Consider the following 19785-nt stretch of genomic DNA (forward strand, 5'->3'; position numbering starts at 1 on the left):
CTGATGTAATGCATGAATCATCAATCTTTGTTTGATTGAAATTGGTCTTTTGTTGTCTATAAACAATCGGTTTGCACTCATACTGCTCAACTGTAGCCCCAAGTTCATTTTAATCAGCTTGAGTGGATTGCCAATTTAAAAGTACTCCACTTTCTTTGGGAATCATATGGACATGAAATTTATCGTAATTTTTATATTTTATGTATAACAACACTAGCATACAATGATATCATATAGGCCTTGTAAGGAAACAGTTGGCATAAGTTCTTCAAGCTGTTTCATCATACTGCACAGTATGTGTTATGACCTTTTATTCTTTCAGACAGAGTAAGGAATAAGAACATCTTCATTTTTTCTAGAGAGAGAGAGGGGGGGGGGGGGTGGTGGTGAGACGAAGAGGAGCAATTGAAATATTATTCTATTTCATAAGTTTTCAACAAAAACTAAACAATTAATAGACAATTTTCATATTTGCAAATCCTTATGCAATAATATTGTCTGTTGCACAATGGAGGGAAGATAAATAAGCACATGTTTATTCTGTATATATGTACATCTGTGTAGGAATAACAGAAAATTAAAACAAGTTTGCTTCACTTAGAGAAAGACTGCATCTCAACCTTGGGAACACTGACAAAAAAATGCTTTATGTGATTGAGTGGGAGTAAGTCTGACAATTCTTGGATTTTTGCAAATCATTGGAGCAAAGCTAACTTTTATTCAGTGCCAGATCAGTACTACGTATATGTGTACTACGTATGTATGTTTGCTCTCATGATGTATAAAAGAAAAAAATCTTCCTTTGATTTCTTTTTAGACCACCATCAGCGAGACTGCTAGTATTAGAGAGAGCAATGAAGTTTAGAGTCTACATCTTCTTAGCTATCTGCATCCTATCTGCTGATAGCGACCCTTGCTGTCAGCGCAGTCACTGGGAACAGTGCAATGTGGTAAGTACTGTATGCAAGGCACTGGAAGACCGTTGTACACTCAGCCCCTGCTGGTAACGGCCAGCACCTGAAATGATTTTCACACTTCAGCATGGAGATTGCCTCTAATTTTAGTGTGGACACTCCTTACCCCACCCCTCCCCCTTCCTCCCTCCCAATCTCCCTCTACCATAAAAATAAATTTGATCACTAAATAACTGACATATGTATGGGTTATGGAAGTCTGGTCAATTTCATTGACCTAACCTGGCAACAGCAGACTGAGTTACAAAATCTTGGTAGTTACTGAATAATATTTGGTTTCTTGTAATAACTATAATAAATTTCCTTTGTAAAATTGCTGGAATGAATTTATGCAATAAAGCTTTCTCACTGTGAGGTACTGCCGCCCTGAGTTCAGGGTGCATACATTTGATATTAGTATTCCAAATGTATCGTGTACCACAGAAATACTTTAACAATGAGATCAGTCACCAACAAGTTGACAACCTCCCCTTTTGATGCATTTTCTGGAAAACAAAGGATCCATCTGACACTTTAAGTTAACTTGTTGAAACCTAAAACACAGTTGCAGAGTAAGAACTATTAGGAACAAAATAGTGAGGTGCAAAATTTCAATTATCAAAACAATTTTTTTTTTGTCCCTCCCCTTCCCCCCTTCCCAATCCTCACCCGTCTCCCTCATCCCTGGAAATTGAAAGTAGGAGATCTACAGGAAAAATCCTGCTACTTACATAGCATGCCAGGCCCACACTTTATATTCTTATATCCTGTGAATAATGCCCACACCACCTGAATACTTTTAGAAGTTCCCTGTGTGTCACTGATATCAAATTTATGATCTGGTGTCAAAGGTTTATGCCATTACCATACATTACCCCCCCCCCCCATATCCAGTGACATCCCCTCTCTTCTTTATTGCTCTTATCACAGGTGGTGACAAAAGTCCCTCATGATATGTCAAATAACTCTTAACCTTGTCATTTTTATTGACATATAATTCTCCCTGAATGTAAACAAAGTTTTGCTGTTTCTGTCAAGTCAATCTGCCAATAGTTTTGTTATATATCAGAGTGTAAAGTCACATAAATAATAAACAATGCTCTATAAAGTGGTTTGCTATCAAGTTATGGTACCTTCGGTATAGATATGCAATGATGTCTTAAAAACTGCATAACTCCAACATTTTCCAGATAAGGTACTCGTAATATTTACATTTATTTTATTGTTATCTATTGTTGTTGCTATGAAAATGAAATTTGTTGAAGTATTAAATAAAAGTTTGGGAAAAGACTTTCCTTGCTGCAGAGGTTAGAGAAAGAGGTCCAGAATTCATGAAATGAGATTACTTTGAAGACAGAAACTCATCTAATTTGTCTCCAAGTCATCCACCCCACCCCTGCCCCTCCCCAAGTCAAAAAATGCATGATAGCTTTAGGCAGGATAGTGAACTAAAATTTGGTAGTACAAGTGGAATTAAGTCAATTAGGAACAAAGTTAATTTTGATTTGCAGTAGACTGTTGCACAAAACAGTGCAATTCGTGTAGGTAGTGTTTCTTTGCCACTATTAATGCTTGAGAAATGGGGATGTTAAACATATGAGGCTAATCAATTAGAGTGGCTGGGCTACTTGTCTAACCATGGAGCTATAGCTCCATGGTCTAAATCACAGACTTTTCGGCCTGTTCCTCAGGTTCAAAACAAAACTTAAATTGAGTCACAATATTTACTTTTATGGCCTCAACTAATATGTTAACCTGAAGTACAATGCATTTCAAATTTGCCAAGGACAAATGCTGTTGGACAGTTTTACAATGGTGCTGTATTGTTCATATGACGTCATGAGAACTTGTTTTGGTTGAAAAACTAGGATTTATGTAACAATGGATAAACATTTTAGCCTTAAAGGAGCATACCAGAGATTTAGCATATTTTAGAACTGACTATAAGAAAAACCCAGATTAATTATAGAAACATTACTATCACTCAATTTGTTTTTTTTGTTTTTTTTTGTATTTCTAAAGACTAAAAGGTTGAAGGCAGCAGGTTCATATGTGTTCATATGTGTGTGTGGTACTTACAGCGTTTGTACAGCTTGGCTGTAGTCAGAAAGAACAAGTAAAATTTCATATCCATGACCAATGGGAGAACTTTAATGGAGGGGAATGGGGGAAATCCCATCCCCTTTGTTTCTTCATTGAGAGTAAATGTATTTGAAGTGAGAGGTTTGTCCATTTGCTGTTGAAGGCTGCCTTCTATTTAGTGGGTTCCCTTATGAATGACCATGCGATTCTTGACATTATGCTTCTTAGCCACTGAACTTGATATTTTCTGAAAATTACTTGTCATTCCTTTTGTCTTTTAAACCAAAGTTGCTAGCTGTATAAATTAAATTTGATTTGTGAATATTTGTTTTGAAAGAATACATCTAAATTCAAAGATACAAAACCACTGACTAAAATCATTTTGCGTTTCTTGTAAAACTGTTGAAGGTGATAAACAGCCATGGTTTATTCTCATTAGAAACAAGCATTTGCTGCCCATCTCCTTATCCTGGCTTCAGGTACACTGGTACAGTATCTCAAGTACTGTAGCAGGTCAGGTTTAAAGATAATCCTACCCTCTAGTGGGAGGGGGTGAGGGATTTGTTGTTTACATCAAATTCAGATTGCATTGTAACTAAATAAACTCCCAAGTAGGTAAAATGATAAATTGGTTGATAAGCTGGTGTCTGTTTGCCAAACCAGAGATTTCTCCTGCAGTGTACATATTGGTCATATTTTGCTTAGCCATTTCTTTAGGCAATACTATTTGGACAACTAAATGGTAAGATCTGGTTGTCCAAATGACAGCCAAAAAAAGTCCTCAACAATTTTCCCTGAGCAGACAAGCTTAGGTATAAACTATTGTGACTCCAGCTTCCTACAAGCTAGTTCAAAGCATTCCTTACAGGTAATTAGTATATATGTATCTATGCTTTACAGTATCTATTTGGATATATAAATACTGCTGACAATATTCCATTAACTAGCTACCAAGATGGGGGAAAGGGGTGGGGGAAAGGGGGTTCCATGTACTTTCCTTCAAACTGTCCAGTCCATTCTAGATTTGAAAAAACTAGTGGACGTTTTGCAGTAATTTTGTGTTTATCATCATGGAAACTTGATTGTAACTTTTAAACTTTAACAAAATACGAAAATTTAATGGTTGAAATTAACAATAATGGAGTATTAGGCGCATCTATGTGATAGTCACGATAAGAAACACCCTTGGTTTGAATGCATGATGTGCTTGTTGCTAATAGCTAAGCTTCTCTTCTTCAAAACAATAATTTTTTTGTTTTTAGCTCTCTTTTATATTTTATTTCTTCATTTTCTTTATTTTATGATTTCTTACTTGAGTAAAGTTTCCATACTCTGTTGAATCTACTGTGTGGTTGGTTGTTTGTTATGGCAATAGCTTTTTTCAACAATCACTTCCCATGGAACTTGGTTGAATATTTTCAAGGTTGTTGCACCTATTATTCTGTGTCAATAACAATCCTAAATGAATACCAGCTATTTCAATCTTTCATCTGTAGTTCTTAATACACATTTCCAAATATAGGCATACACAGTATTTTATACATTTTTTTGCTGCTCAGTGCAAATTTGAAAAGGTTATTGTCTGTAGAAAAATGCAAAGAGGTGTATCATTCCTAGAATGAACATGTAACAAGGCTAATTCACAGGTTATTTTTAAACTTGTACAGTTCTTGAAGAGGCTTATGAACTCGTTTCTTATAATTCTGTGAAGGAGACAGTATGATTTTAATCTTCTAGATGTACTGTAGTCATGTTGGTTGGGGTTTTGGGAGGGGGAAGGAGGGGAGTTTCACTGCTCTTATAACTTGCTGTACCCTTTCATGCTTGATCAATGCTTCAATATTATTGGAATGGTTTACTACATCACATCGCATTGCCATTACATACATGTAATTCACATGACTTTACTAGACTAACGCATTACCATATTACATTATATACTGAACGTAATTCAAATGACTTTACTACTGTAGGCTAACGCATTGCCATTATACAGTATGTATAGTTGACATTACTCTACTAGGCTTACGCATTGCCATTACATATAATTCACATGACTTTACTAGACTTACGCATTACCATATTACATTATATACTGAACGTAATTCAAATGACTTTACTAGGCTAACGCATTGCCATTATACAGTATATATAGTTGACATTACTCTAATAGGCTTACGCATTGCCATTACATTATATACATAATTCACATGACTTTACTAGGCTTACGCATTACATTATATACTGAACTTAATTCATGTGACTTTACTAGGCTGACGCGTTGCCATTACATTATATACATAATTCACATGACTTTACTAGGCTTTATGCATTGCCATTACATTATATACTGTACGTAATTCACATGACTTTACTGCCCTCTACAATACATATCACAGTTGCAGGAGACACATCAAATTTGCCTTCATGTTTAATATAGTCCATAACAGAATGGTTTGCTATATAAGTTAATCATTGCAACTGATTTGCACAATTGAGAAAGTATCTATTGTCTGTTTGTGTTGATTTGAATGAAGTTACCATGGCATTCCATTTCCATACTTAACGCCCCATTTCACTTGTAGGAAACATCCATTTATTTCTTTCATCAACTGTACTTTCCAATTCTTTTAAAGCCCAACTTGAACTTTCTAAACTATAGTGTCACCAGGAAGTTCCATAACAACTCCGAGGTGTGACCAAGATGAATTCCAATTCAAACTTAAAGAACTTGCAAGGTTAACAAAGCTATTATTCTTTGTACAATGAGTTGGTTTCGGTTTCTTACTGACCTGTTTTTTTTTTTCCTTGGTGTCGCCTTTTGGTAGTTCAAATAATTGTTTATGAAAGGGTGGAGCAACAAGCATGAAACAGGAACTGAATTACAGCTACAGGTCTAAAGCAGCTTCACTTACAAGAAAAAGATAACTTAGGAATTGTAAACATCCTCTTTCCAAGTAGTTAACTTTATGCGTTTCTCTTAACGATCTCCAGTTAAAAATTAATGCGTTCATCTTGAAGTAGATCCCGAGCATCTGAACAATAAACTTCTCATAAAGTAAGAAGATAAAAACTGAGATGTTAGTTATTTTATTGATGGCATACATCATCTATTAACTAGTACAGTAAAGTCAAGTGTAGATCTGGTGATGAATGATAAAGGTAAATGATTAATAAATAAAAGGGCCAAAGACAATAGGCTATATCAGCGGTGGCAGCATTCAGAGAGGGAACCCCGCCTCACTGAAATAGTACGTTTGGGACCGAAATATGTATATATCAGGACCATAACATAAAACAAATATTAACTTTGCTCCTATGTTAAGCACACTAGCCCGCCATGAAAATATGAAAAGTTTGTCGCAGCTGCAAAACTCAAATTGGATGATTCAATATCGAACAATGTAAGGGATTATCTGCACTGACCTTCAGTGCCTATTCATTGTTAGTATATTGCAAAGTACAAAAGATTATGTCCTACGTAGCCTGGCCATTTGGTGCTGAAGCCTCTTCAGCCTCTTCAGCCTCTTCAGCCTCTTCAGCCTCTTCAGCCCCTTCAGCATCTTCAGCCTCTTACTTTTGACACCCATGCCATGGTACCTATAATACCTATCTGATGTCTTTAATCTACTTTATATGCACTCTCTTCTCTTTTACCAAAACCTTCTTTTCGAACTTGGTATTTGTTTAAGCACAGTATTTGTAGCTATGTATTAGCAGTATGCAGTTTTTATAATCATTTTCAAATGTTTGAAACAATGCATACTGTACTCTGATAGTGGCTATCCATATCCTAGTGAAAATTGTCAAGGAATATTAGAGAATGAATGAATGAATGAATGAATGAATGAATGAATGGGTCAGTAAATGAATGAATGAATACATAAATAAATAAATAAATTACAATATTAACCTTTATATTTTGTGGAGAAATGAGTGGCTTCTGTTTTCTTTTGTTTACTTTTATCTTTTCATCTTCTATTTTCTAACCTGCATTGGTACAGTATTTAGAGATCAGATGCAAGGACAGTGTACCAGAATATATATATCCAGTACATAGCATTGCGTTTATGTAGCAATTCGGCCGCACTGGCATAAGTACAGTACCTGTATAGCAGTTTGCAAGGTTATATGCCAGAGTAAAAGATGACTTTAGTCCCCAAAACTTTAATTTTGTTAAAGTATGTTGTAGGCAGTTAAAAACCACTGTTGTCTATTCCAGGTGGTATTTCTTTACCACTCTTAAGAATTGAGATTTCACCCTTAAACATTTGAGGCTCATCATTAAAAGTGGCTCTACTGCTTAGTCTATGCACATAGACCAAAGGTCAGTTGCTCAGATACAATGCAAAGCTCAATAGGCAAATATCTATAGGGCTTTTCATATACGTATGTTCTCAAACAAAATGTTTCCAAATCATTCAAGGACAAATGGAATGAATGCGACTGACTCAGTTTTACTCGTACACTCAAAATCTACAGACCTGTATAGCCTTCAAAACTTGGTAACACTTTAGCACTGCACCGCCACTGACTTCAGTGGGGGGTATTGGGATATATGTTTGTAAATTGTTCAAAAAAAGCCACATATTCCTCATAAATTGTTGAAATAGGGTGAACTGAATTTGTCAGAATAACAGTACTTTGCACATGTAAGTGGTGCTGTGAAGCTAGTTATACACACTGTTTCTGAACACAAACCAGCTTTAACCCCTTAACTTCCTAGTACATATTACCTCAGGTATATTGTATAGTGTATAGGCACTGTTTTCTGACCACTGTGGTGAATTAAAGTATGAAGATTTCAGTGGTTTTGAGATGGTGTTGTGTAACATATTGAGCATATATTACAGAAGAATGAAACAGCTGTTTACTGTGAATCCTTCCTTCATCCTGAAGTGACAGGCTGGATTTTAAAATGTATGGAAGTACTGTCAGTTTGTAACCCTTATGGAAGTGAACATATCCGTTCCCTTTCCTCAAGTACAGAACTTGCAGAGCAGGGAACAATTGAATGTTCATAGCAGTTTTTGAGGCTGTGTCTCTTACAAAATATGACTACATGGTCCCTGAGTTTTGGACTTGCGCATAGCAATTTGACTGTTTGTCATAGTAGCGCGATGTGGTACCTGATGGTACTGGATAAATTATTCATCCCTGCGACTGAACCACCCAAAACTGCACACTTGCTTGAATGGGCACACAGCAAACTTTCTGAAGTTTGAATTAACATAGTCACTTTAGATGGCATTGCTTGATTAAGTGTTTGCAGTCATTGCGGAATCGCTAAGAAAATATTTGTAAATTAAAACTAATTTTTTCTTTCTTTTTAGACCAGTTTGAGCCCATCTGGATCCTTTCTGCCAACTATGCAAATATACATGAAAATATGAACAACTACAAAGTTAAATATAATCAGTGCTTTCATTGCTTGTCAGAGATACACAGGCAGTGTGTTTAATATGGATTGCAGCAACACATGCACTTACGTACTGTACAAAACACAAGTTGTAAATTCCTCCTAAAATGTGGTCTAGGTTTCAAGTATTCCTAAAACAACCCACTCTTTACCAAATGATAGCTTATCTGATTTTCAGGAATACTGAAAACCTTGGTATTTGAATATGTATAATTTATCTCTAAACCATCAAGTGTTTTTAATAGGTTCAAACAAGGTTAGGATGTCCTATGAACCAGATCAACCTGATCCCACTTTAAACACTAGTCTGTGATGATGTGTATATGAATGTTATGTGCAAGTATGCTTTGCATGTCATCCAGGAAGCTGTTTGTGTTTTGCAGCCATTTTACATTTAGTCTAACAAACATGTTATGAAATCATCTTGAAGGATCAACTGTTTCTATCTGCGTATTAAACACGATAGATAGATGTGTTCATTTTTCAGGTGCATTGGGCCTCATGGCATCTGAATTATCCGATTAGCTGATGATAAAACTGTTCAATCCTTTTAGAGGGTAGGACAAATTGCAATTTACATGATTAGCTTTTTTACTCTCAACTGTAAAACAAATGAAGCAACCACTTTGAATTGCGCAAAGCCACATTGTTGTTTGGATCATTTTACTTCATGGCAAATTAACAGTTTTTTTTTGTTGGAAACATTTAGACACGTATTTGCTATCTTTAGCTCTCTGTGAATATTTTCATCAGACACTGGCGAATCGAAGCAAGTTTTGGTCCAATAAAGCCCTGGGAAAATCAAATGTTTCAAATACTCATGGTTTTACTCATAGTCAGTTCTCAATTATTATCCCTACCACCATTTCTCCAAGTGGTGAGATTTTATTTTATTTTATTTTTATTTTTTTTTATTTTTTGGACAATACCTTTTAAGTGGTAAATATTCTCGTTTCTCCATTTCTTCATATTTCAGTTTGGACCAAGTAACTCCACATGTGAATTCATATCAATGGAGCATAGCGGTAGGTTTCTATGAATTTTTTATAGGTTCTCTAATGTCATCTTTTCATAAATAAAAGCACCTTTACAAAGCAAAACCGGTTACATCATCTAATAGATTGCAGTGTGCTCATTGCTGCTTACTTCTAAGGCCAATAAGAAGAATTACGAATCACATTTTTCATTGTTTGTACCCGTGACACCACTGTCAAGAACATCCAACTGTTATGGTTGAAGAGAATATTTTGAAGAAACTCTGAACTGTTCTGTTGTTTCTACTATGAACATTGTTCAGTATTTGTCTGCTTGAAACATTCCCCCCCCCCCCCTCATCATTGAACTCGCTCAGATTGGTTTTCAAGGTCTTGGCTTTGCCTACTACCAAAGGAAAGCAGTATTGTACAGCAAAGCTGTTGCTGAATTGGATCTGGATCTCACATTAAACATTGATATGCCCCAATCAGCCACTATTGGTTGATGACGATATGGTTTAGCCAGCCAACATACAGTAAGGTATACGTAGCCAGTCGAAATAGGTGACATTCAATCTCCCTTTGGACTCTAGTTACGCACAAGATATTGAAAAATGGACCTTTTCAACTGACAGCGTGGACTTTTTTTTCTCTCTATCAGATCAAATGTTACCTTGTCTGTCAATAAAGTGGGCCCTTTGAAGCCATTCTCCTCCCTAAATTGAAGATAATTGGCTCTCCTCAATGTAATTGTTTGATTCACTTTTCTTCATATCTTGATGCTTTTAATAGTACTTTGTTCTTGCAAGCAGGTCACGGCGGCTGTGCACCAATAATGTCCAATAGGAGTCAATCTGTGCCTGATGGATTAGATGTGATAGACTTCAGTTACGAGCTGACTCCTTGCTCTGCTGATCCCGGTCGGGACGAAGGCAATTGCTCAGAGACAGCTGCCCTCAAGATGATCACGTTAAGTTTATCAATTACATTGGGTAAGTTTTGGAATGTGTAAGGCTGAGTGAGATAGTGTATTAATTCCTCCTTCCAGCCTCCCCCCCCACCTCCTCCTCTTACCTGTGCCTAGTCTGCTATGGCTCTCTTTCATCTATCTAGTCTGCCAATTGGTAATTCATTTGCACTGCCTAAACTTGACTCATTCTCAGATCACTGTCCATGTATGGCTTCCTTCCAAATCTACCATTTCTTCTTTCTTTTGTTTTTTTGCAGATGGCCCTAACCTTTCAGGTATACTCTTCATACTGAAAGGTTATAATGAAGTAATAAGTCACATACGACATACTTCATGCCACTATATTAAAATACTGGAGGAGCTCGATGAGGGTGATGTCAAGATGAATGGGGTAATTTGTTTTATTATCTCTCTTTAATTGCCGATCTGTCAAGTTCGAATGAAGTCTTTGTTTTCAAGAGCACATTTCCATACCAAGATACATGTAGCAGTTAGTATTGCATATTTCAATTAATCCACCCAGTTTTAAGATTTGAAAGACATTTTTATCATAAAAGAAAACAATAGAACCTGCACTCTTTGTTTAATTGGACATAAAATGAAAACATTACTTACCAGCTGTTTGATATATTTTGAATTTGAAAACTAACTAACCGAATGTTACTTGAAATTTTATATTTAATCCTGGGCAATACCACAGTTTCACCCCCCCCCCCCCAAAAAAATTAAAACATCACACTGACCATGTCTTGGACCTCAGTATTAGTGATACTGGAAAACAGTGTTCCCAGTCATGGATTCAACTTCTAGCTAGTATCCCTGGTACAGAACAGTTACTTGAGAAGTGGTGAAGACTCGGTTTATTATAGAATTTGTCACCGCTTGGCATAGTTATTCTAGGTAAAATAGATCTAAGCTCAGCATATATAGCCTAATGTTTCATTTGTTAAGCCATCTTCTCATGCATGGGTTTGAGTGTAATTTTATAAGAGGAAATATAAACAAAGGCAATCTTTACATTCAGATTTTAAATTTTAACTTTTGCTAATGGGCCAAATGTTTGGCAACATGAATCATGTGATTGTTTAGTATGTACACATTAGAACCAAGAGCAGATTGTTTTTTTTGTTGTTGTAATGGAATGTATTTTTTTTTATGTGGCTATAAAGGATATATCATTTATAAGTAAGCTTGGAATTTCAATAATTGCAGAGGTGGGAGGTTGGGGGGGAGGGGAGGGGGTTGGTTGGAGTGGAAGGCGAGCTTTGTGGCTTTCATGAGAGCAAACATTGAAAACTTGTGACTTTGTATTGTATTAAATGTGTTTTATTGTCTTCTTTGACTAAGTCATTTGTGTTCCTTAATTCAACAGAGTAAAACAAAACTTTTCTATGATGGATTTTACAATGAAACAATTCATCCAGGGTACACTTACGAAGTGAGTGGCAGATCTTTACCTGCTCCTGCAGCACAAGACTTTGATGTAGTGGTCAACAAAAAAGTCACAATACCACGTAAGTTTATATTTTTTTTAATTAATCTATTTATAAACAATCATTATTGTTATTAGTGTTTCACAGATAGATCCTAACATCAGCTGATTCTGATAGCAGTTATCAATATTGAGGCATTAATTGGCACAAAAGATGTGTGAGTACTGCAAGAACTGGTGCAAATAGCGATGCTTTGAAGAAGAGGAAAACACAAAGCGTCTGACTACTTTGATTAAATATAAAGCAACATCTTTAGCATGATAGGTGGATTTCTTTGGCTGATACTTCCTCCCTAACGGAAAAAGACGGGCTATACAATCGCTCCACACATGAAAACTTCCCATAGATAAACTCATGCAAAAGCACAAACCATTTCACGCAGTTAACTTATACTGAGATTGAAGAGTTGTTAGAAGAAAAAAACAGTCAGCCTGGCAATTAAACTTGTTTCAAGTTCACCAAAGGAGTGAAAGCTATTTAATATCAAATACATGTAACAGTATTATCTTGGAAAAGAAAATACTGTGAATGTTTTCACTTTGCCCTATCTGCTTGCAAAAGTTAGCATGTAAATCTTTCCAACCTTCATTTCTGTTTCCACCTCGGATTGTCAGAGATACATGTGAATAAATCCTACAGCATTCCCTTTTTCTTAATAATATACTGGAGTCATGACAGACAGATTTAACATAGTGTAACGCCGCCAACGTCTGGTAGTGTAAAACCTGTCTCGAAACCAACACGAGCGGCCGGAAGGAAAGTTCCTCGTCTTGCACTCGACCGACTCTCCGACCCTCTGACTCACTCATTTACGAAAGAACCCTGCATTAAATACCCCGGAAATAACCCCCGTTTACACACGTCCGTACATAAACTGTAAAAAAAAGGCTTAGACCAATCAGGGACTACTTGTATATATAACTACGGTGAGTTGCGACCAATGGGATCGACTCACACACCCACCGCCGTGCCTGCCTATGCCAGTCACGGGAATACATCGATATGGCAAAATTACGTAATCAGTTCCTGTTCCGGATAAACATCTATCGTTACCTCCGCGGAGCGCAACAGATGTTACCTCTGAGGGAGCGAAACGTATCTCACTAAGGAAAAGTCGTAGCTTTCCGCTACATTTCCCCCACCCGAGCTACAAATGCGTCCTCGCATTTTCTATACCCAAAAACTAACTAACAATACAACAATTAATTAAAAATTGGTTCCTCTTAAAACAAATCACTTAATTTACAATATAAAGTGAGGGCAAGAACGTATGAGTTTAAGAACCAATCGTTTCAACTTGAGTAACTCCTAGTTACAGTACATTGTTTACCAAAAATAGCACGAAATAAGCATGAAAAGAAAATCAACTTACGTTTGATAAGAACATAAAGAAGGTAGTGAAAGAGGGTCCGTAAGTAAAATGTTAAACATAAAAATACGAAGTGTCCGTTCAAAAAGCACATAATTATCCACTTTTGTTCAATAAACAAAAACAAAATGCTGTGACACAAATGTTGTCCAAGTAAAAATAAATTTAAGTAACGAGAATACATGTGTCCATACAAAGAAACAACGTTTTGAAACAATTTTCCGTGATGGGTCTGGTTAACTTCGTTCCCGGCGATACTTTCGCTAATCATTCAAAACGGAATAAGCGTCCACAGAAAATTACAGGTTACGAAACCATGTATATAGAATGTTCTCTCCGGTATATAGAATAGAAAGAAATTATTTACAAAGTAACTGAAAGTTCGTTTCGCTGAAGGGTTGGTTGTCTTTAAAATTTCTCTACAGTTACGTAGATCCTCCCATCCTGGAGTACCACCGTTGAAATCCTCTCCTTTGGTTGTCTGTCGTCGTTATTACCCACCATCGGTCTATTCGCATCTTCTATGGCCTTTTTTAGTACCTTGCGGGTCTGGTCTCCGTCGTTCGGCTGAGACAGGCTTCTTTTGAGTGGGGTTACCACTGGTGTTGGGGGAGTGTCCCTCTGCTCGATAGCTTCGTCCAAATGGTTTTCTTGCTGAAACTCCGTAGCCGAATGGGGTGATCCAACGATAGTCTGAAGTGTAAGCCAATCTGGCCGCTGGACCCTGGGTGGAGATCGAGGTTTGGAGGTACTAGGCTCGTTAGGTTCCTTTAAGCCTAGGCTTACCTGCCTGGTGTCTTCCGATTTATGGCGACTACTCTTATGTCGAACCACGTCGGCCTTCTTATTAGACGAATAATCACATTCTTCACATCTAAAGAGTTTCCTGCCGTCCCCGTGTTTCTCCGCATAATGACGTTTCAGTTCACTGAGATCAGAGTAACGTCTTTTACAGTCTCTGCACTTGAATTCGGCTTCGTATAAGTGAGACATTTTTAGTTGTTCCTGATGAAGATGCAACCCGGAAATGACTGTGTGGAAGATCTAGCTGAAACTAGTGTACGGCATAGTGTCCGATGTTTTGTTTTTCATGCCACGGTGGAGGAAAGATAAAACCACTATGGTAGTCAACAAGGAGATCCACGGTGGTATTATCTTACGTAAGGCCAACGCGTCGACGCTACTGTTTTTGTAGATTTTCCACCTCGGTGACCGTTTGCTGAGGAGCTTCGCTGATCGAAGGCTTCCGTAACAACCACAGGGGCGGATCCTCTCCGATATAAGGCTTCAGACGGTTGTGATGAACTACCTGCGGTTTCTTCTTAGGTCGCATTTTAACACGATATATGACATCTGAGAGTTTCTTCAGAATTTTTCCTGGCCCGTCCCAACGTTTCTGGAGTTTAGGGGAAATCCCTCTTTTCCTCTTGGTGTTTAGCAGCCATATCAAATCCCCCTGAGTAAACTCCTGGTTGTATGCACCTTTATCGTGAAACTTCTTTTGTTTATCACTGGCTAGTTTTAGCTTCCCTCTTGCAATCTCATGTATTCTGTGCATGGTCTTATCTAACTCCAGTACATATTTAGGGGTAGGCTTACGGGGACTGTCCGTCTCGTCGGGTAGCCTGGGGAGTTGGGCGCTTAACGGCAAGGTAACCATCCTTCCCAGCATGATTTCAGCCGGTGAAAACCTGGTGCTTTCATGCTCCGCGGAGCGATAAGCCATTAACAGGTACGGCAGCCACGCATCCCAGTCTTTCTGATTTTCACTTACAACAAGGGAGAGCATATCTTCTAGGGTCCGATTAAATCGCTCCACCATCCCGTCGGATTGTGGATGGAACGGTGTCGTCCTTGTCTTGTGAATGTCTAACAGTCGACACATATGTTGGAATAGTTCGGATTCAAATTGTCGGCCCTGATCAGTGTGAAGTTCTTCGGGGACACCAAACCTGCAGATAAACTCTTCAACCAGTACCCTGGCGACAGTTTCGGCTTCCATGTCGGCTATCGCAAATGCTTCTGTCCATTTTGTGAAATAATCAGCTATGACAACGACGTACCGATTACCCCGACTCGATACTGGGAGTGGTCCCATGATATCCATGGAGCAACGTTGTAGTACGTGTCCGGCGCCATACTGCTTTAAGGATGCATTGGCCTTTTTCCTAGGGCCCTTGCGTGAAGCGCATGCGTCACAGCTCTTACACCATTTCTCCACGTGGCCCCTATAACCACTCCAGTAATACAGTTCTCGGATACGTTTAAGAGTCTTCTTCGTCATAAAATGGCCTGAAAGCCTATGGTTATGGGACTTATCCAGGATTTCTTCTTGAATTTCTTTTGGGACTACCAGCTGATGCAGTTCGCTATCTCCCGCGTCCGTCTCAAATTTACGATAGAGTACACCCCCTTTAAGAAGTAAGCGATCCCATTGGCTCCAATAGTTTTTTAAGGCCGGACTGCCTGCAGTTATTTGCTCCCAATTCGGTCTTGAATCCTGCACTTCTTTCCAGAGTAGTATAGGCCCAATGTCGCTGTCGTCAATTTGCATTTTCCGCAACTCAGCATGTGTCCATCTGTGGAACCAGGAATATGGTTGACTTTGTGAAATATCTTGATGGTTCTCCACAATTCCAACAGCAGGCTCTGACTCATTTCGTCTGTTTATTACAAACACCTGTTTCACGGTCGGCTCCGCAAGATTTGCTTTGTCTGCCTGATCTTCTTTTTCTTCGGATTTTTCACAGTGTCGGCATTCATTGCAGGGGCGTCTTGATAGGGCGTCAGCGTTACCGTGTATTCTTCCTGGTCGGTGTGTTATGTCAAAGTCATATGTTGAGAGAGTCTCCAACCATCGGGCTAGCTGTCCCTCAGGATTACGAAAGTTTACTAGCCATCTTAAAGCGCCATGATCAGTTCGAACCACAAACTTGGCTCCATAGAGGTAGTGATGAAAGTGTTTGATCGAGAGAACAATGGCCAGCAGCTCCTTACGTGTAACGCAATAGTTCCTCTCCGTCTTAGACAGAGCCTTACTGAAGTAAGCTACAACCTTTTCTTGGGTAGACCCTTCAGTCACCTGGGACAGTACAGACCCTATGGCAAAGTTACTGGCATCACTGTCGAGGATGAATGCCTGTTTCTCGTCCGGATAGACTAAAATAGGCGCCGACGTGAGCTCCTGCTTCATCTTTCTGAAAGCAAGTTCACAGTCCTCATTCCATCTAAAGTCCCTTTCTTTTTCAGTTAGGCGAAACAAAGGTGCGCAAATATGGGAGAATCCCTTTACAAATCGGCGATAGTATGAACATAACCCGACGAAACTACGCACTTCCGTAGTGGAACAGGGAGTAGGCCACTCTAGTACACACCGGACTTTCTCAGGGTCAGGGGCGATTCCTTCGCTTGAAACGACATGTCCTAGGTAGTTGACCTCCCTTCGGAAAAGATTACACTTTTTCGGGTTGAGCTTTAGTTTCGCCTCACGAAGCCTTTGAAAAACGCCAGCAAGTCGTTTAAGAGTTTTCTCGAAGGAGTCTCCATATACGATGACGTCATCAAGATACAGCAAACACGTTTGCCACTGCAGACCCTTTAACACCCTCTCCATAAGTCTCTCGAACGTCGCCGGGGCGTTACAGAGTCCAAACGGAAGCACCTTAAACTGGAATAGACCACTTCCGGTAACGAAAGCAGTTTTTGGACGGTCGCGTTCTTGAACCTCAACCTGCCAGTACCCGCTCGCCAGATCGAGCGTTGAAAACCACTTTGCCCCGGAAAGAGTGTCTAGGGTGTCGTCAATTCGGGGTAGGGGGTACGAGTCCTTCTCGGTTACGTCATTTAGCTTCCTGTAATCGACACAGAACCTAGTGGAGCCGTCTTTCTTTTTCACTAGTACTATCGGTGACGCCCAAGCACTCATCGAAGGCTCGATAATGTCATGGTCAAGCATTCTCTCCACTTCTATCCGAGCCTCACCCTTACGGTGTATCGGGAGTCTACGTGGCGCTTGGCGAATTGGTCTCGCCGTCCCTGTGTTAATCTGATGTTGCACCAGGTCTGTTCGTCCGAGGTCCTCTTTTGATCTAGCAAAAACATCGGCATTGGCTGCAAGGCATTTCCTGACTTCACCGGCTTGCGCCTCGGTTAATTCAGTACAACTTCGCAATGCAAGCTCCTCTAAAGGTTCTGTCAACTGAGTAGGCCCAGTAGGCGGTACACCATCACCTCTATTTCTTCCTTGCAGGGTTCTACAGCCCACAGACGGATTGTTTTCTATTACTTCTGCAGAGTAGCATTCACCTACGAGTGTTCCCTCATACAGTGTAATAGGTCGGTTCGACGGGTTCATCAGTCTCAGCGGTACCAGCTCATTTGAGGGGTCTACGAGTATCTTGGCAACCATCACACCATGTCTTTCGGTAAACCTTTCGTTACACTCCACTACAGCAGGTACCTCGACTCCAGCCATTCTTGGAATTCTCGCTGCTACCATTTTCTCGCTTTCCTGGGGGATCACTACCGTTTTAGCTATCACAACCCTACAACCATCGAAATTCTTTTCGATGTTGTCATGTTGTATACCTCTAATGGTCAGCTCCCCTTTCCCAGCGTCAATGGTACAGTTATACCTCTGAAGGAAATCGTAACCCAAAAGTGCATCGACATCGATGTCTGCTACCCAGATCTCATGCTCTACTGCAAAGCTACCTACTTTCAACTGGAGTCTACCACACCCCGAGAACGCGAGGGGTCTACCGTCTGCAACAGCCATGTCGAGAGATACATCCTTGAGCTCCAAAGTCTTTTTGGCGGACAATTGCTCAAAGAATCCCGTTCGCACTACCGTCAGGTCAGCTCCGGTGTCGACAAGTAAACTCACTTTGACACCCTCTAGCTCTCCCTGTACGTACAAACCTCTCGCACCTACAGACCGCAACCTCTTCCATGAGAGTGGTACATTGACGGGCTTACCATGTGGACTAGTCGATCTTTGCCCTACAAGACCGACTTCTCCTCGTTTTCCTGTTTCTTTGTCTCCTCTGCAGGGATAACATATTTCAGGGGGGAAGGACAGTTCCTCCGAATATGGCCCATCTCTCCACAGTTCCAGCATTTGATAGTTTTCCGCCTTTCTTGGCCTTCCTTTGACACATTTGTGTTGTTCACTAAGAGCAGTTTCTGTAGCTGTTTAGTAAGTTCGGAGAATCCTTCGGTCATTGCTGTCGCTAGTGTTTTACTAATATCATCTGTCGCACCACACTTGTTTTCCTGACCTTCTGTCTTCTCTGATACAACTCTTACTACAGCCCTCTTCTGGGTGTCCTTCCTCTGTTCGGAGAGGGTGAAGGCCTCCAGCTCGGCTGCAATGCTCACTGCTTCCTCCAGGGTCTTGGGTCTTGACTGATATATCTTCCATCTGATGTCACGGTCGCTTATGGCATCTATAAAGAACTCTTTCGATAGGGTCTCCTTCATCTCAATAGAGGCATTAGGGTAAGCACGGGAGAGAAGTCGCTGTATATCATGGGCCAGTTCTGGAATACTCTCCCCCTGTTGTCGGGTCCTGTTACGTAAGAGCGTTCTGAATAGTTCTGTCTGGTTAGCTCTCCCGAATCTTTGTTCGAGCGCATCCGTGAGAGATTCAAATCTTCTTCTCTTCGATGCATCAAGATCAGCAAGGACAGCCTGTGCTGGGCCCCTCAGGCTTGCCGCTAGTTGTAACGCCCTTGTTCTCTCATCCCAACCGTTTAGTTCTGATATTAGCTCAAACTGAACTATGTAATCCTCCCAGGGTGTTGAGCCATTAAATGAGGGCGCTGTTACCCTGGAAACACTCAAATTGGGGGCCTGGGGCTCATACTGCGGGTGCCACATTCTTTGCCGACTGATTTTTTCATCATTGCTCATAGACAACCTTCGATTATTCCCTTCCTCCCGCCATGGATACCCTGGTCTCATACCTGGTCGCAATTCGTTTGTTCTAAAACGCCCCCGGTCGTAGGCCGGAGCGCTTTCATATGCCTCTGTCGGCTGCTGCATTACCATTTGTTCCCTTGGGCCACCCCGTGGTTGCCATCTACTCGCCTCCAGGGCATCCTCTCTAGCTGTCCTCTTGTATCCCTGGTTCATCAACGGACGGCGGTCTTCGTCTCCCCAAGCTTCACCACGTTCGTCGGCCAATTCATACGATCTGCCTACCGTCGGGCGACGGTTTTCGTCCCTCAGAGCCTTTGGACCCACAAGAAAGTCAGCCAACCTGTCGCCGTCCCCTTTATCTCCCCAGCCAGGCTCGTCTTGATATTTCGTCGTTTGTATCGGCCCTCCACATGATCTCGGTCTAACTGGCACGTTCAGAGGATCGAATTCATCCACATCAGGGATGTTCTCGTCCGGAAGTGACCACGTAGCCGGCTCGTTCACCACAGACTGTTCAAAAGGGTTAGTCCCAGACATCTCGACTCGGTCCAGACTACCAGATAGGCACTAGAATCCCACCGTTGCCACCAATGTAACGCCGCC

The 19785-nt window shown here is 40.1% G+C and overlaps 1 protein-coding gene across 3 annotated transcripts in view; it reads left to right on the plus strand.

Moving 5' to 3' along the window:
• LOC139961057 (uncharacterized) overlaps nucleotides 1-19785 on the plus strand; it is a 40041-nt gene that overhangs the window by 5349 nt on the left and 14907 nt on the right. For all 3 annotated transcript variants that reach the window (XM_071959899.1, XM_071959898.1, XM_071959897.1), the window contains exons 2-6: nucleotides 818-950; nucleotides 9431-9479; nucleotides 10241-10420; nucleotides 10656-10789; nucleotides 11771-11912. In XM_071959899.1, the coding sequence (XP_071816000.1) occupies nucleotides 855-950; nucleotides 9431-9479; nucleotides 10241-10420; nucleotides 10656-10789; nucleotides 11771-11912 (601 nt within the window). In that variant the 5' untranslated portion in view covers nucleotides 818-854. The remainder of the gene's footprint in view (nucleotides 1-817; nucleotides 951-9430; nucleotides 9480-10240; nucleotides 10421-10655; nucleotides 10790-11770; nucleotides 11913-19785) is intronic.

The sequence above is a fragment of the Apostichopus japonicus genome, chromosome 20, assembly GCF_037975245.1.
Source record: "Apostichopus japonicus isolate 1M-3 chromosome 20, ASM3797524v1, whole genome shotgun sequence".
NCBI lineage: Eukaryota > Metazoa > Echinodermata > Holothuroidea > Aspidochirotida > Stichopodidae > Apostichopus > Apostichopus japonicus.